The sequence below is a fragment of the Lepidochelys kempii genome, chromosome 1, assembly GCF_965140265.1.
Source record: "Lepidochelys kempii isolate rLepKem1 chromosome 1, rLepKem1.hap2, whole genome shotgun sequence".
NCBI lineage: Eukaryota > Metazoa > Chordata > Testudines > Cheloniidae > Lepidochelys > Lepidochelys kempii.
In genome coordinates this window covers 76,034,944-76,060,564 of record NC_133256.1, presented here as the reverse complement: position 1 = coordinate 76,060,564, position 25,621 = coordinate 76,034,944, and the positions used below count along the sequence as shown (strand labels likewise).

Here is a 25,621-nt window from a genome sequence, read left to right as displayed (position 1 = left end):
TGTAAAAAGTGTTCCAGCGCCATTGGCTACACTGATCCTTGGGTATATTTTTGGCTTACTGTTACCATAAGAGCCTGGAATAAATTAGAGAAGCTGTCAGGTTGCTCTAACATGGCAAGGAGGAACTGGCCTGCTCAGAGCAGAATCAGTATAAGGGGAGTTCAAAAATAAACATAAATCAGTTTTTTCCAGTATCCACTGATGTGCGTACTCTCTACAGATGGGATGATCCAGGGGGTCTGGATCTATGTATTTAAAATGGTATAAGTTCTAACAAAACAAGACTGTCACATTTATTAATGTCCACCGGCCGGTTAGGAAATTAGATAATATTCTGCCAAAGTATCTCAAGCTATCAAATGAGTTTATAAAATAATTTGATAAATTATTCATTTGAGTTTTCTGTTTTTAATAAAAATGGAATATCAGAATCCACATCTCATAGCACACTGTCACAAAAGTATCGATTATGTGGCTAACCCATTTTCAGGGGCTGAGAGAGAGAGAGAGATAAAACATTAATACAAGGTAAATGAGTGTTCACTGAGCTCTCTTTGCCGTATGGCCCCTGTGGAGGCTAGAGGGCTCTGGCTAACCTAAGCTTGCCATATGGACCTGTGGAAAAAGGTAAGTCTTTACACACAGAGCAAACTTACCATATGGACGGGGTAGAGCACTCATAACTCTAAACACTTCTTGTACACCAGGGCCTTTTACACAAAAGAATATAAAACATACATAATACATTGCATACAGAAATCATTAAGAAATGGATCAACTGTTTATATTTAATATGATGCTTTCAATGTCCAAACTATATAAATCATCAGCGTTTATTTTGAAATAGGAAAGAGGATCATCAGTCATTGACTACTGACAATTTTATATGGTCTTTAACATCTGCTGTATAGTACAATACTATGCTTAACAGTGTGTTAAGGCAAAGTACCTAAAAGCAGAGATATGATTAAAACATAGTTTCAAAAAGTTTGCTTTTCTGATTTTTAACTTTTCAATAATAAGTTTAGCAGTGGCTAAGTATTTATGAGGTGAGAAGAAACTGGATTTAAGAATGGCTTCAGGATTCCTACATCAGAGGCTAGTTGTGATAAGGCAAACTATATAAGTAATAATTTTAGGGTCAGGTCTTCTATCGGTATAAATTAGCGTAGCTCCATTGACTTCCTTAGAGTTACACTGATTTATTTACGCCAGCTGAGGATCTGTCCTTGGTGTCTGATGTCTCTGCTGTTTCATAGAAGGTATAATGAAGGTGTAAAGTGACATCAGTTTTCAGAGGTGGATGAAGGGGAAAGAATCCAAAATCATTGTAATCGGAGTGTTAGGGTAGCCTCTGAGACTTTATTAACTTAGGAGTATGTTGGGGTGGTTTCCGAGATCTTATTCACTCAGTTGCCTTTGAAATCTTATATAGTCAGTTCCCAAAAACTTAGCTCGACTTTGACCTCATTAGTAAAGTTTCTTTATTGGCATACAATTAAACAACATGAAACTGGTTAGAGTCATATGTAGAGGGTGGGTACAGAATATACCATGCATCCAAAGCACAGAATTATCAATTAGGTTATATACACGTTTTAAAACAGACTGCCACATGTGGCCTTTATTCTGCATCATATCAAACTCTACAACTGGTTCATTAGTTTCTGGAAACTCCTTTTTACACAGATCATGATCTGTTCATGCATCACACATATGCTGTCTGTTTCATATTGCTTACTTCCCTACTATCTCTTTTCTACTAACTACATATTTACAAGACTACCAGGTTACTGTAAATTCATGCATTGTTCATTGTTTCATGTCCTTGATCAAAATAAACCTAAATGCAGCAGCACTGTGATTTCAACCTTCTTGTTTCAAACTATTTTATGTTTTATGAGAAGAAAGAGAGGGTAAAGGATAGGGACATATGATACTGACCACCCTGCACCTTTAAGTGGGAGAGGGGGGCTGTTTGGCTGGCTGGCCAAGTGAAGGGAACAGTGCTTTATGGCTGGGGTGGGCGAGGGGAGATGAAAACTGCTGCAGAAAGGGGCAGCGTGGTGGCTGACTCATCCCCTAGGAATACAGGGTTTAAAAAGGGACAGCTTGGTGACTCAAGCCTTCGTTTTTACATGGACTCACCCTCCCTCCCTTTTAGGTGGTAAAATACCAGCCATGGTCAACACCTGCTGTGTGTGTGGGCATTATGCTAGCCTCCAGTTTCTTAGGGGGGATGGGAAGGAATTTTCCCCTTACACCATATTGACCTGGATGCAGCTGAGGTTTTTTCGCCTTCCCCACAGCGGGTTTCAGGAAGGGCTCTGTTTATGCATGGCATGACAGGTGGTAGACCATATGTTGCAACTCATTATTTAAGTGTAGGGTGGATGTCCAGTGCAGGTACTCCATAGGAAAGGTATACAGTAACTGGATAAATAGCTTGGAAAAGGACTTAAAAAGATGTGTTCATTAAAGGAATGAATGGGGAGTGGGGGTGGCTGGGGACTCCTATGATTGGTAAGGCAGGGAGCCAACCCCCCATTCTTATAGCCTACCTTAACCCTCCTACAAGAGATGGTGGTGGATGGTAAGGTCCCGGCAATGGATTTGTTGGAGGGCCTGGAGAGAAAAAGAGGGGGAGCTGGTAACTATGGAATGAATATGGGGTTACGTGCACTGTACACTGTTATCTGCCAGGTAGTCCCAGACATCTAATAATAAAGTTGCAGCCTGATTAAACACATGTCAAATGTCTCCTGTCCTTTCAGCGTAGCCAGACAACAGGATTCCTATGAGGAAAAAAAGGCAAACTAGAACACATGCCTTTGAGGATTTTGCTAGAAAGTTTTCACACCTACATTTCTGGAGGAAAAGAACGATAAAAAAGAAAAATATTGGATCTGACTGTGATCTCTCTTATGCTGATTTTACGTGGCTGTAACTCCATTGAATTGAGATATTACTAGTTTACACCAGCATATGGGAGATCAGGACCATTAAAGTTTTTTGTTGTTTACCTCTAAAATAGGAAAACAATTCATGACTGGGTAAAATGTCACCTATCCCAGATTTACTTACACTGAAATGTATACACTGTGTCCTTAAAAATAAATAAAAAAATCTACAGTCTATTCCACGATCCTACCAGCAGCATCACAAAATGTGAACATAAATCTTAAAATGTGTATATAGGGTCTGATTCTCCACTGCCGTCTCTGATTTGGTAGTGTTTTACAGTAAGGTTACACACATATAGATGACTACACAAATTGCAAGGCTCTGGAAAATCAGGCCCATAGAATTTATTCTGAAGCTGCAAAGCTAAACTGTTAAAGGCAGAGATCGGTAAACCAGACTAATTCTAAATCAAAACTATAATTTTCCCTTCTTTAGATTTACATAAGTTTCCTCCCCTTCTTCCTAGACCCCCTACTCTCTTATTAAATCCACATCAGGATTTCATCAGTTTGGTTCGTCTCTGGTCTAATGGCCGCTATCTCCCATATTTTGGAAGATCAAGAAATGTGCGGAGGTCAGGGAAATGGAATTTAGAATCAGGAGATCTCTTTAGGATTAGAGAGGCTATGTTGTGGGACAGAAAAAGGGATTGGAGAGGTAAGAGAATGCTCAGGAGAACTGTGCAGAGAGGAAGAAGTGAGGTGGAGAAAAGTGTGGCAGGGATAGAGATGAACTGCAAAGATTTGCACACATTTTGGAGAAGTACTCAGACTTGGACTTGGACTTGGACTCAGACTCTGAACCTTTTTAGATTTATTATAACTAGTTAAAGCACTAGCCTTTGTAACTATTTATTGTAACTAGTTAAAGCACCATCAGTGACACTGTGGCCCCACTCAAATCTAGGAAAATAAATGTAAGTTTTTCATCTTAGTCATTTGAGTCACTGCTTAATGCAACCATCATTCTCTGATCAAGGCTAGGCTGAGAACTGATATGTTGTCTGGATACTGAATAAAGTTATTATCCCTAAATATACAGTCATCTGTCCAGGTTAAGGTGAAGCTTGCTAGCAATTAGTATGAATTAGTTTAGACTGCAACTATCTGTGTGGTACCAAAGCTGTAAAGAGCTTTCAAGTCCCACTGTGGCTATGCCTCAGTTTCACATGCACAAATTATTTGATATCAGTTCCCATTTGAATGCTCTTTTGGGGATACCTGGGGATATATAGTTTTGCTTATTGTTCCCATTAAATTATATTTGTATGCTACCTATGGAATGGCTTAAATAAAGGGAAAAAAGAATTTGCCAAATAAGAAAATTGGCACAAATTAATGGTAAGACATCTGCAGCAAATCTGACATTAATATGATTTATTTAGCAAAGGAACAAGACACAATTCCAGGATATTATAATATAGTACAGATATAAGTAGGTACAGTTACTCACAGGCTAAATGCAACAGTGACAGAAATGGCAGTATAATTTACATACATGTTAGAAAACAGAAGTATGGGAAGGACTGTAATTTGCATTGTTTTATACAGGTTTCCACATGCTTGCTGTGTAAGTTACACTCCTTCTGTATATCTACTGAAAGCCAAATGCGTTCAGGTTACATACAAGTCCCACTGATTTCTGATCCACTTATAACACCATATACAGCAATGATGAACCTGACCCGTAAGATTTAAAAATAAAGAATGTGTACTGATAACGATAGATATGGTCAAGATCAAGATTTTGGTTATCAAGACTTGGTTTCATCCTGATATTCATGGCTGTAGCAATAATGTAGAGAAATACTAGTTTCTTAGAATAAGAGCTTATATGTTTTGAAATATGCTCTCCGTCTGCTAAATGAGGGATTGTTTACCATTCTATATATTTATCTAAAACCAACCATCTTTCTGTTATGTTTCAATAAGTGACATAATGGTCACATGACAGTTTTCTTTAAATATAACAAGCTAAGCTGTAAATCTTCTATTGGCTGGTACCCACCAATTTTACAAATTCTGATGGTGTCAACTTGATTTTTTCCATGGAGAATGAATGAACAGGTTCGGAAACAGAATTAAAAAAAAAAGAAACTTGAATGCAGTAGTGTTTTAAGTATTAGCATTATGTCTTCATCATCTGAGAGTTGCAAGATACCAGCTGTGCTAGTCAAGAATTCCCTTCCCACCAAGGTTATGCTTGGGAAAAAAATTACTCTTTTTTATGATGACAATGACATAAACACCATTTTATTTGTAATATTACTCTAAATTTAAAAAAAAAATGCAAGTTTCTTTAAACTTCATGAGGCATGTCTGGAGGTTAATTAAACCTAAAAGAAATCCTAGTTGCACTTGGTATTGCACAATAAAATTTGGCAAAAGCTGTTTAATATTTTGTGTATTTTATCTCTGCATTTTCAAGTCACTGTACAAATAAAGCTAAAATGAGGGACGGAATGTGCAGCCACAAAAATAAATATGCTTGCTTTGGGTATTTTTCTTGCCTAGTACCTCTGCAAGTACAGAAGTATTGTGTACATTTATCTTTATTACTTTGGAAATGTGGTTTTTAAGTTAGTTCTATAAAAAATACATGATACAGACTTTGGGACCCAGCAGCAGTCTAAAGTTTGCTGGAGCTCAGGAAGTTAATTCATGCTCATACTATGTTGGCTTGGCCACTCATTCTGCAAACACTTACATGCATAGTTAATGTTCCATCCAAATGAGTTGGTGTCAAGTGCTCCAAAGGGGAGAGCATTCTGTTCAGCACTCAGTTAGCTTTGCCTGACAGACTAGACAGGGCTAGCAGAGCACTAATCAGAACACTCAGGACTTCAGCCAAATTAGCACATGTAACAGCTGTGCTAATAACAAACTTTTTTTCTCCTGAATAACCCAAATAGTGTTGCTATTAATCTGAACCTGAAGACTGCTAGTATAAGAAGAGTTCAGTAACTGCTGGGTTCAGTTCCCACCGCTTGCAGTTCTAGGATTTAAGATGAAGTGAAATCCTTGCCTAGAGCCTTGCATTTATATTAATGTATTGTCAAGCAAATATAACAAAAAAATAAGAACAGTAGAGCCACCTTACTGGGTTAGATCATGGTCCATATTGTCCAGTGTCTTGTATCTGACAGTGGTCCATCCCACAGCTTCAGGGGAAAGTACAGAACAGAGAAATATGGAGTGATCCACCTCTGTCTTCCACTCCCAGCTTCTAGTAGTCAGAGGTTTAAAGTTGCTCAAACATGGGACTGCATCCCTGACCTTCTTGACTAATATCCATTGATGAACCTATCCTCCATTAACGTATCCAGTTCTTTTTTCCATGCATACTCTTGGCCATCACAATAGCCTCTGGCAATGAATTCCATAGGTTAGTTGTGCAGTGTGAAAAAACTACTTCCTCTTGTTTGTATTAAACCTGCTGCCTGTTAATTTCATAGGGTACCCCCTGGTTTTTGTATTCTGGGAAAATAACATTTTTCTGTTCACTCTTTCCACACCATTCATGATTCTATAAACCTCTATCATACCCCCCTGTGTTTGTTTTTTTTTCCTAAGATGAACAGTCCTAATCTTTTTAGTTCCTCTTCATATAGAAGCCATTCCATACTCTTGATTATCTTTATTGCCCTTCTTTGAACCTTTTTCCAGTTCCACTAACCCTTTTTGAGATGGGATGACCAGATCTGGACACAGTGTTCAAGGTGTGGGTGCATCAGGGATTTATATAATAGCATTTTGATATTTTCTGTCCCTTTCCTTATAGTTCCTAACATACTGTTGGCCTTTTTGACTATTGCTGCACAATGTTTAGCAGTTTCCAGAGAACTACGATGATTCCAAGATCCCTTCCTTGGGTGGTAACAGCTAATTTATAAACCATTATTGTATACATCTAGTTGGGATTATTTTTTTTTCCAGAGTGCATTACTTTGTACTTATCAATGTTGAATTTCATCTGCCATTTTGTTGCCCAGTCACCCAGCTTTGTGAGATCCCTTTGTAACTCTTTGCAGTCCACTTTGGACTTAACTGTCTTAAATAATTTTGTATTATCTGCAAACTTTTCCACCTGTTCACCCTCTTTTACAGATGATTAATGAATACGTTGAACGGCACAGGTCCCAGTACAGAACCTTGTGGGACCCTGCTTTTCACTGTTCTCCATTGTGAAAACTGACCATTTACTCTTACATTGTGTTGCCTATGTTTCAATCAGTTACTGTTCCATGAGAGGACCATGGCTACTTAGTTTCCTTAAGAAGCTTTGGAAATTTGTCAAAGGCTTTCTGAAAATCCAAATATGCTGTATCGACTGGAAAAAGAAAAGGAGTACTTGTGGCACCTTAAAGACTAACAAATTTATTTGAGCATAAGCTTTCGTGAGCTACAGCTCACTTCATCGGATGCATTTGACTGGATCACCCTTATCCACATGCCTATTGACTCCTCAGAGAATGCTAATAGATTGGTGAGGCACGACTTCCCTTAACAAAAGCTACGGTGGCTCTTCCCGAGCATAATGTGTTCATCTGATAATTATGTTCTTTACTATAGTCTCTACCAATTTGCCAGCTACCGAAGTTAGGGTTCACTGGCCTGTAATTGCTAGGGTCTCCTTTGGAGCCCTTTTTAAAAATTAGCATTCTGTTATCTTCCTTCCAGTCATCTGGTGCAGAAGCTGATTTCAGTGATAGGTTAAATTCTACATTTTAATAGTATTGCAGTTTCATATTTGAATTCCTTCAGAACTTTTGGGTGAATAGCATCTGGTCCTGGTAACATATTACTGTTTAATTTATTAGTTTGTTCTAAAGCCACTTACATTAACACACAAATTTCAAATGTTAACATTTATTTCAAAATACTTTTACAGGAATTTTTCTTCTTTAAGAATTAATTATTATGAGTTACTGTGTTGTGGCTAAGATATTTGAACTGTGTGATTATAAAATCTATGCAGTGATATCTCTTGGAACTATTGTTGACCATCAGATTGCTGACTATTTTGTCATAAAATATGTAAATATTCTATACTTGAACCATTTTTGTATAGAATTATAAATGCACACAGAGTGGTTTTTATTATATGGATAGATAAGCCATTGCATTATTGTTTTCTGAATTATATAATATAATAAAATAATACAAGCTAGGAACAAAACTGGCATTTCAGTATTAGCACTGGACAAAAATTAGTAGACATACAAGTGTGATCATTTATTTTAAAATTGTTGAAATTCATACAATACATTATTCAGTAAATATTATCCAGCCCAGGTCTAGTCAGAAATAGAGTTTATTAAAATCTTGGTTTTGAAATGGAAAATTGTATAAATTATGTTTGACTACAAGGCCTTTTTTGGGCCATGTAAAATGAAGAATAAATTCAACTTCTTTGTAGACATAAAGCCTGAAGAAATCCTCACAGCTGGATCACTAGCACTAATTACATTTAATCTTTTCAGATGCATTTTGCCAATCCCTACTATTTGTTTGTAATGATGTTATTATTAGAAGACCAGCAGTCCTTTAGCAAAACAAAAACATATTCACTGTGAAGAATAATTTATATCTCCTGAGCTTGTTGTCTACAAAATGTCAGTGATGTTCAAGTAGAATTCTTATAGCACAATAATAATTACATACAAAAAACTCCATTAAAAACAAAAGCATTATTAAGATTGCAAAGTCAAGCACTCAGAAGTTTGGTGATGCCAGAATTAATGCCTGTGCAACCTTAAATTTGCCACTCTTATGAGTATGCATTATGATACAGTCTTTAATTACATCATCATATACTGTTTTTTCCACAGGTCTCTAGCCACATTTAGTGCACACGATGGATGGTGCTCACTTAATGAGTGTCTATTCAATATTTTTTTCTGTTGTTCTATGTTATTTACTGCACACTATTCATACCTCTCTGAAGATAGAATTATTAATTTCCTTCTGGGTTTTATCACTATAGTATATAAGTGCTTCACAGACTTTAATCAATTTATCTTCACAATACCCCTTTGAGGTAAGGCGTATTCCCTCCTCCTAGGTCCTTGTCTCAGTATCTATCCAGCCAGTACCAATACTCCCTCTAGGCCCCAGATCCCTGTCAGATCTGTCCCCTGCCTTACCCTCATCCTTCCTACACAAACTGGTCTGCAGTCCCCATCTCCTTGTCCAGCCAGTTCTAGTCTCCCCCAGTTCCTCATTCTATCAAAGTGTTCCCCCGCAGCCAACTAGCTCCCACCCATCCTTTTCACTCACTGTCTCAGAGCCTGTCTTCTTGCCCAACCAGTCCCAGCCTCCCTTCCCCTACAGCTCCCAGTCCAGTCTCCTTGCCCAGCCAATCCCAGTTTTTCTCCCCCACATACACATTCCAGTCCCCGTGTCACCAAAATTCTTGTCTCAACCTACTCCTTTCCCTCTCCTACTCCAGCTTTTATCCCTTCTGCCTACAAATCAGACAGCTTCCTCCTCCATGCTGCCTAGGTGCCAGGAGGGGGTGGGGAGGTGGTCACTGAGAGCACCTGAAAGGCATGCTCCCTGCTCTCAGTGTCCAGACTCACTCCAGCCCAGAGCAGCATTTATGAGAAAATCTGGCTTTGCCCACATAGCCCTAGGTTGGAGCATGCTCAGTTGCTCTGTGATGATGGTACATGTGTAGTCTGGTTGGTACTAGAAACCGAGAGAAAGTCAAGCATGCTCAGTGAGCACAGAAAGTTCTGAGATTCTAGTTGACAACTCACAGTTTCTACTAAGCATGTGCGAAGTGTAATTTTTCAGAGTCCTACAACTTGGCCATATTTTGGCTCATTTTTACAAAAACAGCAAAAGCCACAATCCTGATACAAAGGCCACCCCTCTGCCAAATTTCAAGTCCCTGATCCAAAGGGTGAGGACGTTGTGGTCGTGGTGGAGTCTCCATCACTGGAAATTTTAAAATCAAGATTGGATGATTTTCTAAAAGATCTGTTCTAGGAATTATTTTGGAGATGTTCTATGGCCTGTGCTATACAGGAGATCAGACTCAATGATCCCAATGGTCCTTTCAGGCCTTGGAATCTATGTATCTAGGACTGTTTTTTTTTTTTTTTTTTTTAAGATTTTCAGGATATTTTAAAATGGATAAAACAATGTATCTCCCCCTAGTCTCATTATTAGAAATGACCAATTGATTTTGGCTGAAATTTTCCCAAAACAGTCATCCTATGGTAGACATCTGGAAAATTTCAGCCTGTACTGTTAAAGTATGGCAAGGTTCTAAGCAACTGAAAACAGGGTCTTAAAATGGGAAGTGTTGGGCAACCTTAGTAGGCAGTGCCACCAGGCTGCCTATAATACTGTTTCTAGAATGGACAGATAGGGCTAAATTCTCAACGTCTTCTCTCCTTTTGTAGGTATTTATACGTGTGCAAAGTATATGCAAAATGCTGTCCTTGGTGTCAATTAGTGAAGAATTCTTATTTGGTAGAGCACCTAGCACCTACTTTGTGCAAGTGCAGAGGACAGCCCAAGGTATAAAGCAGAGGAGAATCAAGTCACAATATGCAACATGCCCATCTCGAAAATATATTCATGGTTTCTGTGGTTCTTTCAATGTCTTCTTTTCTATTTGTATTTGCATTCCAAGACCGGTGAGTTCCAATTCAGTAAGCCCTCAAGTAAGCACGGCAGGCCAAGAAATAGATTTTTGTGGGCAGCATGTTCCCCTCAGGTTGTAACTTGCACATTCATAAAGAAGCAGCTAATAGTAAAAGTAGGCCAACCTGTTAGAAAAGTTACAGTAACAAAAAGCAGTGAGTCAATGCATCAGTTGTATAATTGCTCGTCTTCCCATTTTTCTAGGAGATATCACATTTGTGAGTTTTCGTGCAGCCTCCTGTTTGTTTCAAAATATTTGGCATTTCTGGTCAGCTGTGCCTAGCTGAGACAGTGAGACGAGAATGTAAATTTATTTATGATGTTTGGATACAGGGGCAGATCAGTAGATCAAAACTGACAGAAGGCACAATGTTCAGCCAGAGGTAACACCACCATTCTTATCCTCCTATATTGCTTTACCCTGTTCCCATGGTCACCTGAGTGAAGTGTTGATGCTGACTGTCTATGATTTTACCAAAGACAAGGTTTTGGAGAGCAGACAATCAGAGATTGCCTTCTGAGGAAAGTGTTATGGTCAGGAACATTTCTGTCTTGGGTAGACACCATTTTGGTGGATCAGTTGGAGCCACAAGGTTTTTTGAGACTATAAAGTAATACATACAAGCTAATTAATTAAAACAGATTCCACAATTTGAAGAGAAAGGCTGAAATTAAATCTCTAGATCTGAGCATGTCTAATGTTCGGAAAGTTCAGATTTGGATCCAGAACCAAAGTTTGCAGCTTGTATCCATCTGTAGTGAAACAGGTTCCTAAACTCATAACATGTACACAGAAAACCATACTAAATAAAACAGGATACATTATTATGCAAAAACACAAAAAGCAGATTTATATTTTGAAAGAATGATCCCTGCCTCAGCAATTAAGCTGAGCTGTATCATGGCAATCGTAATAAAGAACAGTTAAGTTTTAAACATTTCATTGTGGAACAGAAAAGCATTAAAAGTAAGTGATTATGCAAATGCAATGCCCAGTATGATATTTTATGTAGTTGATTATATCTCTCACTCTCAAAGTCTGACCATTTCAAGGTTGTCTAATTTTGTGACAATGCTGAAGTTGACACGCTTGCTTTTAAGGATACAAACAAGAGAGTAACCGCCACTATTTATCTGTTATTATTTGAATAAATATCACAGCTTCCTGGATGAATGTTTCTGTGCTAATTGGTGAGAGAAAACAAAGCAGAATGGCAGTAAACCAAATGCAGTACAAAATGCTGATTGTTATATTTGGCCCAAACCGGCTGTTGTTGTCAGATTAAAAACTGATTTGAACAAAACCACGTGAATTTTCAAAACATAGAAAAAGTGATTAAACAAGAAAAAAATGTCTCTTAAAAATGTGTGTGTACAGATATTTTAAAAACAGGTGATGTTAGTTACTCATATTAAGTGGGTGAATGAAGTGAGCCTACAGTGGTGTAACTTTTATATCAGTGGCCAGATTCCCTGTGCAGGCCCACAGGAAGAAGTAGCTTGTGCTATCTCTATTCATGTGCTGATTTATACTGGTTCAGTTCTTAGCACAAGCCTGAGGGCTACTCTAATTTGCCCCGCTGTGGCCGTGGACCCTAAAGGGGGCATTGAAGCAACTCAGAATCTTGGGGGGTTCCAGATTGCTCCACTTTTCCTTCTGCCCCTGACGCAATGCCTGGCCCACCCCAGAACTTCTCTGGTGGGTGCAGACCAGAAAAGCAGATGTCTAGCTCTTGCAAAGGCATTCTTGTGTTGGGGACATTCCCCAGATGGTGGATTGAGGGGCACTTATAGTCCTTTGCACCTTTTTGCAAAATCGTTTCCTTATTTTCCATCACATAGCTGTCAGCGGAAGAGTATACGTCCACTTTAAGATGGTGGGTTAATGATTTTTGAGAAACAAGGTTACATCATTGCATTGTGATGAGAGGGCCTGCAGGACTAAACGATTTTTTAAATACTTTAATAGCAGGGGTCATATTATTTTGCTACTAAGAGATGCGGTTATGTTTTAATTGGCTAATGTTTACATTGTGGTTTTGCTTAAAAACACATTTTTTTCAAGATTCTCTCAATCATCGCTTATCTCACATCCACAAATATCCATGCTTCCTGTGTATAGTATGTACATTTGCTCTATTTCAGACATACTCACACTGAAAGTTTATTTCACATGGGACATCAAGAAAACAAAGTCACATTAGTCTGTTTTTTCCCCCTCAGTTAAAGTTTCATTAAAATAAGTTCACAGTGAGTTCAGATCTCTAGTCCTACCTTGCAGTGTAAAACCGATATTGTTATTTATTAGAAAGTTGGTGCTTGGACATTACTGAGAACTAATACATTCCATGTAGTTGTAAATCTTTGAGTATTTTGAATATTGGGAAACTGCCTAACAATTCTAAGAAACCTTTGCAAACTCATCTTGCTATGACCACACACATTAAAGAGAGCTTTAAAATATATAAAAAACTATTATTCATTATGTTTTGGTTAGCAATGTAATAACATTACAGAGAAGTTACAATCTCTGGCCTTGGATATGGATCCTCCAGTGACGACTGTGTAGGGGCAGGGGAGTCTGCATTTGTACGGAATACTATATATTCCAGCAGGATCAGGGCCTAAGACTTTCAGTGGATCATTTGTGCATACTGTTTTAATATGTTTGTACATATCTAGAATCAAAACTATTAATTAGAGTCCATACAGTTTCAGATAGTATAAAAGGTTCCTGGCCCATCTTCCTGACGTGGGTAGAAACATTCTACATTGTATCCTTTTTTAAAAAAAAAGTTATTTTATTTATTGTGCTGCACAGTTTTGAGGAGGAGCAGGAATAGTTAGGGCCAGATCTTCCTTGGCATATTATTCAGGTAGTCCCAGTGACCTTGGTGGGACTGCTCATATGAGCAAGACTTTACCCTTAAAACAGAGTGAACTGATTAAAAAATAAAAAAAAGTATATATGAATTGTATATAAATAATACGCAGTTTAAATTAGGATTAAACAAATGCTGAGAGTTTTGTAAATTATTTTGGCAGTGTAATATTCATTTGTCAAAGCCCAAGTTTGCAAATGAAAAAGAATTTCTACAGCAATACAAGTAAAAAATAAGTGGTTCTAAAAACTTGTGCTTGTATGAGACTTTGATTAGCCTTTATCAATATATTGTACAGATGCTTTTTGATTTTTTTTTCAATTAACAAATTTAATTATCTATTCAGACAGGAATTTGGAACAAATATGCTGTAATAATTGCTCATAACTAGAAAGAATTTGGGGAGAAAAATTGACCTGTGTGTGGTCACTGCTCCATAAATTCTTACAGCACTGGATTCAGCTGCAGTGTCTAGCATTTATTTTTTCTAATGAAGTGATGACTATTTCTAGAATATAGTAAAGGTGGTGGCCAATAGAAATTTTCCAGATTTAGGGCCAAGCCCTCAATGCAGTTCCCACCAAGTAGCGAAGAAGATGTGTGGGGTGGTGGAAGGAGAAAAAAGAAGGGAGGTGAGGGGAAGCATACAGCCACAGAGCATCTGCTACAGAGCCAACTTTAGTTCTATAGGAGTTGTATGGGTAACAATTCAAAAATCTGCAGCTAGCTTTTCATACCTGTCTGTGACGTGCTTGGAAAACACATAGAAATATTGATTAGTGACAAAATCTTGTATGACTACTGTTGAAAGCTTTCCTTTTGGCCATCACCAATATGTCATACACAATCACATCGTGCAGGATGTACGATGATGCTGTAAAGGGAAGATATAATTTGCTCCACGCATTTGCACAGGGAGTGAAGGCATAAGGCTCCCTCTTATTTCCATATGTAGGCTGCTTCCATTATGATGCACAGCAGGGAGAGCAATCTCCATATGACCACTAATTCCTACTCTGCGTGGCTAGGCAGGAGAGAGTATGCAGGGGCATATAATGGGTGAAACCTTGTCTCCACCCCCTCAAAGTTCTGGCTGGCACATCTGAACTGGTATGGAGATAGAAAGAAATCTGCACCTGATAAAGGTTGACACAGATTATTTTTTTTTCTGGAGCAAGGGGGAAAACAAGGAACAAATTCTTACTTTGTTGATTTGCCCCAAGGCTTTCTATTGTAATATTGCCATTTAGTTCTTCATTATGTGTACATAAGAAAATAAAGTCCCCACTTCTTCACCAAATCATTATAGACATAATGAGTATCAGAACTTTATGCAATTCAATTCCCAATGCATATGCTAGTACTTGTTGAGTGGTGAAAAAAATGACTCTGCTGTCTTAAAACTAAATTTAAGTACAACACAAGGGAAAATGCACATATATTGATCTTTATATGAAGGGCAGATCTGATAAACCCTTCCACAGTCAGATTATTATGCAAAGATCTGCAAAAAGTCAGTATCAGGAGTAAGTTCCTTTGCCCTTATGTAGTATAGAGCGGTGGTGGGAAATCTGTGGCCCATCCGGGTAATCCACTGGCGGGCCGCGAGACAGTGTTTACATTGCCTGTCCGCAAGCACGGCCGCCCACAGTTCCCAGAGGCTATGGTTCACCGTTCCCAGCCAATGGGAACTGTGGGAAGTGGGCCACAGGTTGCCCACCACTGGTTTAGAGATTCCTCAATATGTTTCGGTTAATTTGTATGAGGATTTTCAATAGGGTGTAATCAAGCCGTTAGTAAGTATAATTTATATAGATAGATTTTTTTCTCCTAGGGGGCAAGATAAATGCTTGGTGTCATAAAATTGGCCCAATATCTATAACATATCAACAGTAGAATATAACATTTTCAAATTGTGAAAGAATATTTGACTATTGAAGTTCCTGTAAAATACTGTTTTTGCATCTGTTCCTATTTTATTGTCTCACAGATTATCAGAAAAAATTTAATCGTAAAAGTCTTCTAGCTGTGGCAGTTTTTCCCATTGTGATGTCACAAGTAATCAGTTCTCATTATTACAAAGATTCTACTCAGGAGTCCAGCACTAATCGTTAAAAGATGTCCATGTTTAAAAAAATAAAGCCAATGATTGTAAACATACTCTTAATTTCAGTTATTGTTTAGAGCAAGTTTGAATTGTAGGAATCAAGTGTACTTTCCCTGCATGAAGGATTGTAGTTTTGCCCTGTTTTGCAGGATCTTTAAAGTCACATATGAATATGTCATGAGTAAGAAGAATTAACAGTATGGGGAGGCTGCCTGTATTCAAATGCTACTCGTATACAAAATATATGTCATGCTTGAAAATATGTTATTGTCAATCCAAATAGAACACAAACTAAAATGAGATAATTTGGAAGGTGCCTATAAAGTCAGCCTGAATATATTATCATAAGTATATGTGAGATAATATTTGTTTTAAAAAGATTCTATGGCACTGTAAACTCAGTCTCATTAGAGACTGCATTTAAAAAGCTTATAAAGTTACTCATTAATGTTATCTTGTTGTATCTCCACAGCTTTTTCATTAAAGAAAATTCAGCAGAAAGCATTTTCTCCTGATAGCAGGAACCAATTTGCAATAAATGTTCTGGAAACCACTAGGGAAGCCATTACTGAGGTCTAATAAAAACAGACAAGCGTAACTTGTTCTATATTTTTGTTTCAATCACATACAGATGAGACCCCGCTCTCCACACCAACCGCAAGAGACAGCCTTGACAAACTTTCTCTAACTGGGCATGGGCAACCACTACCTCCAGGTTTTCCATCTCCTTTTCTGTTCCCTGATGGATTGTCCTCCATAGAGACCCTTCTGACTAACATCCAGGTAGGCCTTTCTATAGATCAGCTTTCGGAGATGGAGACATATTTGTCTAAATTGATACAGCCATTTTAGAGTAATCAGTTTGTAAGATTATTTGAATCAACTAATACACTGAAACTTTGTAGTAATTTAGGTTTTAAAGGAACCACAACAGTCAAATGATTTTAGAAACTGTCAGATCCAGTACATGAAAATATAGATTGTATATGAAACCATAACAGAGACTTAGATGAAAGTGACATTAGTATTTTTAAAGTCATTCATCTTAAATGCCAGGTTTTTTACTGGCTAATGAGATGTATTTTACTGTTTAAGTTTATCTCATTTACTAAACAGACAAAAACTTCTTTAATAAATATTTACTTTAAACTGCTAGAGTGTCAAGATAGAAATGACATCTTAAGCTATTTAAAATATGGCTAATGGCAAAGGTATTCACAAAAATCTTTTTTTTAAACAAATAAGCTCATTTCTGCTGATGTATTATCTTCAAAGAATAGACTTAAAAGGGCATTACCAAATTTTCTGCAGATTTCCTATGCAGTATTCAGGATGCCTATTGTGTGTACAGTATAGTCTAATTCTAACATTATTCAAGATTTACACTAGCATATAGCATGGAGACAAGGAGTGTTTGAGATGAGAGACTTTTTTTTGGTTTTTTTTTGCCCACACATGCAGTGATCCTGTGGTCAACAGATGGAATTTTTGCAGCAACATGGTTATGCATCACATGCAGCAGCAAAATGGCAGTGCAGGAAAGTACAGCTTTATTATGCTCATTCCAGCTGTACTTTGTATGCACAGCAACAAACCTCCACATATAATCTTTCATCACGTTTCTTTTACTAATGCACCATCCACTGCAAATACAGAGAAAATTAATTGTATTTTCATCACCAAAGTCTATAGCAATGCTACTTCTGTAACTAGTCTCACTGAAGTTAATGGGACTTAAGGCTTTGGCTTGCCTTTTGAAATGTAGGAAATCTATTAATTTATTATCTCATCTCACTAATAAGGGTTATCTTAGTTTTTACTCTACTAGTAAACACCTAGGGGAGTGGCAGGTGATCAGACTAAAACTCTATATCTGAACACCCCAAGGGAATTCAGATCTGCCTCTAAACCTTGCATCTGTAATGCAGGTATATAGCTGTATAAATATACACACAGACATGGCTAGTGTGACAAAGCTCCAACCTTGTCTCAGTGGGTCCCGCACTTCCTGGCAGATTATGCTAGCCCCAGAGGCTCACTGTGACCCTCCACATAGCCCTTCTCTCTCTAGAGGCAAGGCTCACAGCCTACTGAGCCATTTTCATCATAAGCCAGCAAGGGAGGTGAGGAAGAGTTATCCTCCCTCACACAGTCTATGTTGTCTCCCAGTCTCAGTGATTAGTCGGGGAGGGGGGACCCCAGGCCCGCCCTCTACCCCAGGCTCCAGCCCAGGGACCCTGATAGTAGCAGCTCTTGGTAGCTGACTTTTTGGAAACAGGACAAGTACGATTCCCTGGGCCACTTCCCCACAGCAGCCCCCCACTTCCTCAATATCTTTGTCACCCTTACCTCAGGTCCACCTTTGTTGTGCCTGATAAGGTTTGTACTGCTCTGTTTCTCCAGCAGCATGGCTCGCTTCTACAGCTCCTGACACACACACCCCTGCCCCCCCACCTGTGTAAATGGGAGGCTTTCAACTAGTTTCAGCCAGCCCCTGATTGGCTTCAGGTATCCCAATCAACCTAGCTGTCTCCACTGCTTTCCGGAAGGATCTTAATTGGCCCCAGGTGTCTTGATTAACCTGGAACAATGGCCATTTGGTTACCATGGTAACAGAGATTTGTTTAGCGGGGGGCTAACATACCTGTTTCTCACTACTTTCCTATAGCCATCTGGCCTTGCCCCATCACACTAGACATAAAAAAGTGGAAGCAGAGGTCTTTGACAAAAAGGGGAAAATCCTGAGCACATTCATGGGAAGGCCCAAGAGGCAGGAGTTCCGGCTTATGGCCAGCCCCCTCACTGTGCATCAACACACAGTTGGTCAGTAGAAATACAAAAGGGCAAAAGCCAGGCAGTTTCTCACACTGCTATGCATCTCCTCCGGTCCTTTTCCCTGCATATGCATAGCAGAAACTACTTCTATCTTTACACTGGAATAGTGGCTATGGAGCAGCTCCATTGCCAGTCCACGATTTGTGGGGGAGGATGCCTTCTTTCACTATAATCCACAGATGTTGTACTGAGAGGATGTTGGTTAAAATGCTTTTAAGAAGCAGCATAATCCAGAAGACTGGGTCCAGGTTTAGGAGTCAGGAAATCTGGATTCTACTTCTGGGACTACCACTGATCTGTTATATGACCTTGGGCAGCTCATTTCACTATTGTGCCTCAGTTATCCAATCTGTAAAGTGGGAATGATGATACTTACCCTCCTTTGAGACATGTGTTGAAGTCTATGGATGAAAAGTGTTTTATATAAGAGCTAAGTGTTATTACTTGCACATGAATTATTTGAGTGTGCAGTTATGTGAAACATGGTATTTTTGAGTTTGGAGCCTCCTACACTTAATAAAACAGAAAAAAAAATATTTCTATAATACAAGGTAAATATATTTAACAAAGTTGCAAAGAGTGAAAAGAGTGTACTTCTTTTGTTTCAGGCTAAGACACACAGTAAGTAAAAATAGGCAACAAATAAATACAGAGAATAAATATTCGAGTTGAGCATTGATGTATAGTAAAATTCTTAGTAACTTTTTTTTTTTAATTAATGTGTGTGCCTGATGTCTTTAGACAGCAAACTAATGAGTAAAGCATTCAGTATCAACAGGTTAGCTGATCTGGTGATTGAATATGAGAGTGTTGTACTACTTTATGATATATGAGCAGGGATTGATTTTCTGAGAATACATTCAGATTTGTCTTTCAGAAAATGCAGAATTCAGATTATTTTACTTGTTGTTACCCGTGGTAGACTGGTACAAAAACCCACAATGCAAAGAATCCAGACTTTTGTTCAGGTCTTTTCCTATTCTGGGACCCTACTTTTTATGTCCAATCCCCACATTATGTCAAACAGTTTATTATCCTAAGAAGGCTGAATATGACTTCTTTTGGATTTGATCAGCTCTCTCATTCACCCCACTGGCAGAGGCACCCTTCCATTTTCTCCAGGTTTAATCCTTGGCTACACAGTGTACAGGCAACATGGCCAGCCTAATGGATAGTCTCAGGAGAACTGGGTTCTTTTCTTGATTCTGCTACTGCTCTGCTAGGTGAGCTCAGACAAGTCACTTCATCTGTCTAGACCTCTGTTTTCCAATCTGGAAAATGGGGAAAATGATGCTTCCCTCCTTTATAAAGATCTTGCTTTTCGATATACTGATGAAAAGCGCTTTTTAAGAGCTAGGTATTAGATTTACACTACCCAAAATGCACCAGTAGGAAACCATTAAAAAAAACAGCAATTTTCAGTTAGCATATATTTGCCACCTCCATACAAAAAGTATGAATGGTTCTGAAAATCCATTATCAAGATTAAGTTACTGCCTAAAATTCATTTTAATTATGTAATATTCTGTCCATGGTGGTGGCAAGTATGCTACTGAAAACATATTTAAAATAATTTCCTAGCTCAGTGATTATTGTATTGTAGACAGGGGTTTAGAGACTAGGGAACTGAACGCAGGTTTTCTATATTACACTTAAAGAAATAGGCCAAACCCTCAGTTGATGTAAATCAGTGCAGCTCTACTGGCCCATAATTTTAAATGAATGCAAGGTAGGCCTACTCATCAAAGCAGCCACTGAAGTTTGCAGACTTGTTTTTTCCTGTGTCTCTAAATCTGCAGCTTTATTTTTAATCTTGTTTTGTCTTTTTAGGTCTTGCAAAATACTTACAGAAACATAAATAAAATGTTTAATTATTTGCATCATTGTGGAAGAATTAACAAAAAAAGTTACATTTTTCTTAGTGTTTTCTTCTTATAAATTACTTGCATGTGTATACACCACCTAGAACAAAAGGGCTCAGTTCTGAAGAGGTAGTGCTGTAATGCAAACAATAAATAGCTATAGCAATAATAAAATAAACAATAACATGCCCCATTGTTCTAAGCACCGTACAAAGACGTAGGAAGACATAATCCCTTCTACATAACCTTCTTAGTGCTTCACCGCTTGTGAGTAGTGAAGCCATCCCAAACTCATGCAAATAAAACCTTTGATACCAGGCCATCATATATGTCATCATATATGTCAGAGATCTAACAGATTTATTTGGGCATAAGCTTTTGTGGGCAAAAAACTCAAGTACTCCTCGTTGTTTTTGTGGATACAGACTAATATGGCTTCCCCTCTGATACTTTTTCATTTTGTTTTTCATGTTTCTATTCTTATAGGGATCCCTCAACCCTCCCAGAATGATCTTTTCTCTTGTCCTCCCTCTCCAATCCCAATGTTAAGGACCATCAACAATAAATGAATACATGGGAAAAATCATTGTGTGCAGCTAAGCAACATTTGTTTCAGGATTGAGGGTGGGGGTGGGATAATATGATTTAACTCACATCTGTACTCCCTTGATCCTGGAATCATAATTCAGAGTCACCATGGTTCTATCCTAGCCCTGCCTCAATGAATCTTTTATTGTTACACATTCAGGAATCACAGACAGGGCCTACCCCTCCACCATATCTCCTACACCAGGAAATCCCCAGATGCCTACTGTGGGCATGGGCAACTTTTCTGAGAAGCCATGCAAAGGGGCCAGTCCAAGGGGTGAGGATTTATCCAAAAATATTACGTAGAACATTCCATTATTTTGATCTTTAAATGTGTAACCTCACTCCTCTGATGTCAATCTTTTCAAATGAATCAAACACACCAAATAAAGCATAGGAGTGTGATGCTTTTGCTGATATTATACTCAGGAAAATTAATGCTGATGTTTAAATTTCTAATTGGGTGCCAGAGTAACCATCCCATTGTAATGAATGGGGAAGTTCACTCCTCTGTCATAGCTAATGTTTTTCCCTTGGTGTATAGAAATAGGAAGACAGCACTTCATCAGTTCACATTCAGACGGATACCTCCACAACTAAAAGCACTAGAAACTATGTTTTGAAAGTTAAATTAAGTGACATGGCCACAGAGCAATGCTGTATTACAATATTGTAATAATCTTCAGTGATAGTAATATTATTTTGAGCTTTAGGATCTGATTCTGCACCCTGTATTTAGTACTTTTGATTGTAACTGTAGCATACAGTAGCACTCTTGTTGATAAGAATCCATTTTAAAGATGAGCAAAATGGCTTTTAAATATTCTCTTGATACAATTAAAATAGAAATCTAAGAGAAGATTGCAAGATAAACTCACTTATGAAAACAAAATAAAAGACTGGTGATACACCTGGAAGTTTTCTGCACTGCAAATAAATATGAGTCAATATTACAGAAAAATATTTGCAAGCATTACATCAAACAAAAGCCACAGCTTTGCTTCAGCAGCTTTTGCAGCCCTTTTTGTTTGCTTTGTGCAAAATTCAAAAGAGTGAAATTTTCTTCACAAGGATATTAATGGAAAGGGAAAATCACATTTACTTGTACGAATATGCATTTGCCAATGTATTCATGCTGGAGTTATTCAAAGAAAGCTCTTTTGCATGTCATCTATTGAAAGAGCACAGAAAAAAATGTCATGTGACTTAGGTGACTAATCAAACAGAGTGAATAGTGAATTACAAATAGTCAATACCCAAAGCATTAGTCATGTTGAATAGTTAGCAAGCAATCCAACGGCAGATATATGTTTTGTAAATCATTCAGCGGATAATGTTTAATAATGAACAATCATGTAAAAATCAAGGTCTGTTCATGGATAATTTGCAGACTAAAAAAGGAGCAAAGTTCTTTGAAGAAATTGTTCACTGTCTTCACCCAGCCTCTGCTACAATCACGTGTGTCAGTATAAAGTCTCAGGTGCTCACACACCTCTATGCCCAATGCCACAAGTTCAGAATGGAGTATACGGTCCAACTTTATATTTTCCATCATTTAGTGGGTTGTCTGAATTGTGCTCTCATGTAATTGTGTCATATTTAATCCTAAGACAGATACATTACATTAAAAACATAGCAGATCTGAGTATAGATACAAAGAGCATGCCTTTCAGTTTCTACTAAGAGGGTGTTATTTTTAAGAGTAATATAATTTTGTTTATGCCAGCTTCAGAATTGATAACACAATATTAGTGCTTTCTGAAAAACAATAATGGGTGACTTTGGCCTTATGGCTTAAGACTATGGTCAATATATATTATGTGAACTGTAGCCTGTCCTTGCAAGATGATGTACTCAGTTGTCCGATAGGATCATATTAGTTAGAAAAGGAAAGAAACCTAAACTAGTAATTTTTGTTGGAGCATTTTTCTTGAAGAATTTATCACTGGGAAATATTTTTAAAAAATTAAACCAAATAGTGGTGGCTTATAAATCACCAGGGAGAAAAGGCAATTATTTGTGAACACTTAGCATTTTTACATTAAAGTTAGAAAATTTATTAACAGTAGCCTAAAGGGGAAGAATTGTACTCTATGTTAGAAGTCTTGCTCCAGTTTATCCTCACTACCTCCATACTGTATTAAAAACAAATTTGAAACCTGAACATGTTCGCTACAATTATCATTATCCAACCTCCATAATAACTGGCCTTCCCTAAAGAAAAATATTTTAAGTCATGTCTTGTGTTTCACTGTATTTCACATTGTAATTGGCATCCCATTGATATTTGTCAGGCTAGAGGATTACCCATAGCAAATACAAGGTGGGCATATTTTATTTTGTGTAGTCTTTTGCAGATGAACCACTGGGAGAATTCACAGGATTCCACACAACTCTGAAATTACTATTACAGTTGTTGGCTCCAAGGCGTTTTGATGATTTTTAGATACAGTACTGATTAGTTGCCTTTCCCAGCCCCGTGCTGCATTGAATAAAGGCAGACATTGAATGTTTCCGATATTTTTGCATTAAAACTGTCATTGGCAGCAGCAGCACTTTTGCATATGCAGCAGTTTGGCTCCAGTGCAGATTTTTGTTCACATTGGATGCCTACTGATGTGCACTAATTTAACTTCTAAAAATGGAACTTAATTTTGTATAGCTTATAAGTAGTCCCTAGTGGGTCTTGGCTCCAAAAGAAGCTAATATTTTCCAGACATAATCAGCAGCAAAAAGTAATGTATTGTGATTAGATACATTAGCAGCCAGCGTGGGGGGGAGGGGTCGGGGAGAGGTGTGATGCAGAAATTCAGTGTAAATGTAATATGCTCTTAGCAGCTTCATATTTTGCACAGGTTCTTAATATAAAATTACACAATCAACGTGACAATTTAGCATTATTCTCCTTGTTTATTCATAATGATTGTTTCATATTTAAAGAACACCAAAATATTGTGTTTTGTCAGCCAAGGACAATGATAGTGTAATAGTAATTTATTTTAAACTGCTACGGATAATACAACCAATCAACACATTAAGTGGTGCCAACATTGGCATCTTGCTAAATAATCTCTAGGCTTTGCACTGACAGTACATCTTTCAAAGATAAGTCAACAAGAGCAATCAGAGCAGAAAATTAGAATTTGGTTTCTTAGAATTAAAATACAGCTAAACTAAAGTTTTAATTGGGGTGATCTAAAAGGGCACTTGATGTAATGATCTCTTTCATTTGATACTAATTGTTTGTTCCTGATGAAGAAGAAACATGTACATGAATGTTGCTGAATTGAGTAAAGATGGCAGTTGCCTTTGCTGCTAGATTTTATTGTTAAACAAGATGAATTGTCACAGTGAGGGAGAGGGTTGTCTGCACCTTAGAAATTCTTTGTCTATTTATTTTGCATCAAGGGGAGACCTTTTCATAGAATCATAGAATCATAGAATATCAGGGTTGGAAGGGACCTCAGGAGGTCATCTAGTTCAACCCCCTGCTCAAAAGCAGGACCAATCCCCAATTAAATCATCCCAGCCAGGGCTTAGTCAAGCCTGAACTTAAAAACTTCTAAGGAAGGAGATTCCACCACCTCCCTAGGCAACGCATTCCAGTGTTTCACCACCCTCCTAGTGAAAAAGTTTTTCCTAATATCCAACCTAAACCTCCCCCACTGCAACTTGAGACCATTACTCCTTGTCCTGTCCTCTTCTACCACTGAGAATAGTCTAGAACCATCCTCTCTGGAACCACCTCTCAGGTAGTTGAAAGCAGCTATCAAATCTCCCCTCATTCTTCTCTCCCGCAGACTAAACAATCCCAGTTCCCTCAGCCTCTCCTCATAAGTCATGTGTTCCAGTCCCCTAATCATTTTTGTTGCCCTTCGCTGGACTCTCTCCAATTTATCCACATCCTTCTTGTAGTGTGGGACCCAAAACTGAACACAGTACTCCAGATGACACCAGTGTCGAATAGAGGGGGACGATCACGTCCCTCGATCTGCTCGCTATGCCCCTACTTATACATCCCAAAATGCCATTGGCCTTCTTGGCAACAAGGGCACACTGCTGACTCATATTGAGCTTCTCGTCCACTGTCACCCCTAGGTCGTTTTCCGCAGAACTGCTGCCTAGCCATTCGGTCCCTAGTCTGTAGCTGTGCATTGGGTTCTTCCATCCTAAGTGCAGGACTCTGCACTTATCCTTATTGAACCTCATCAGATAAGGAACTTTTGTATAAGTTCACCTGATTTGGACTTATGAGTGATGTGAGTGATTTGCATGTTCTAGGCGGAGATAAACGGGAGGAGTTAGGAATATTCTAGATTTCAACTGTTTGCTGAAGTAAGAGGAGAACGTGGATCCAAAAAAACCCCAAACCTCTTGTTTATTGCCTCATTTGAATTTTTCATTGGTTTAGAAGTGTCCTTCATGTGAAAACTGGTTGTCTGAAGGAAAAATGATTACTTGTTTTAAAAAATTGGGAAAAAATTCCAGATATATGTTAAAAAATTAAAAATTAGACTCTAGAAAGGGTTTATTATTACTATTAGTAATACTTTATTTGTTTGTTTGTTTGTTTTATTTTAAACTGTACTTAATTTTGAACATTCCTATGTAGTTTTATATTTAGTCCAATAGAGTTTTGTTTGGTAGCTTCCAAATTTAACAGTACAATCATAATTATCTTGTAGATTATTTTTGAATGGTTTTAACTTCTTTTCAAGTGGACTGTTA

At 37.9% G+C, this 25,621-nt stretch overlaps 1 protein-coding gene across 13 annotated transcripts in view; it reads left to right on the top strand.

Annotated features, from left to right (window-relative positions):
- The window catches only part of DACH1 (dachshund family transcription factor 1), a 462,168-nt gene that overhangs the window by 384,499 nt on the left and 52,048 nt on the right, over positions 1-25,621 (top strand). For all 13 annotated transcript variants that reach the window (XM_073346406.1, XM_073346421.1, XM_073346413.1 and 10 more), the window contains one exon: positions 16,240-16,391. In XM_073346406.1, coding sequence (XP_073202507.1) covers positions 16,240-16,391 — 152 coding nt within the window. The remainder of the gene's footprint in view (positions 1-16,239; positions 16,392-25,621) is intronic.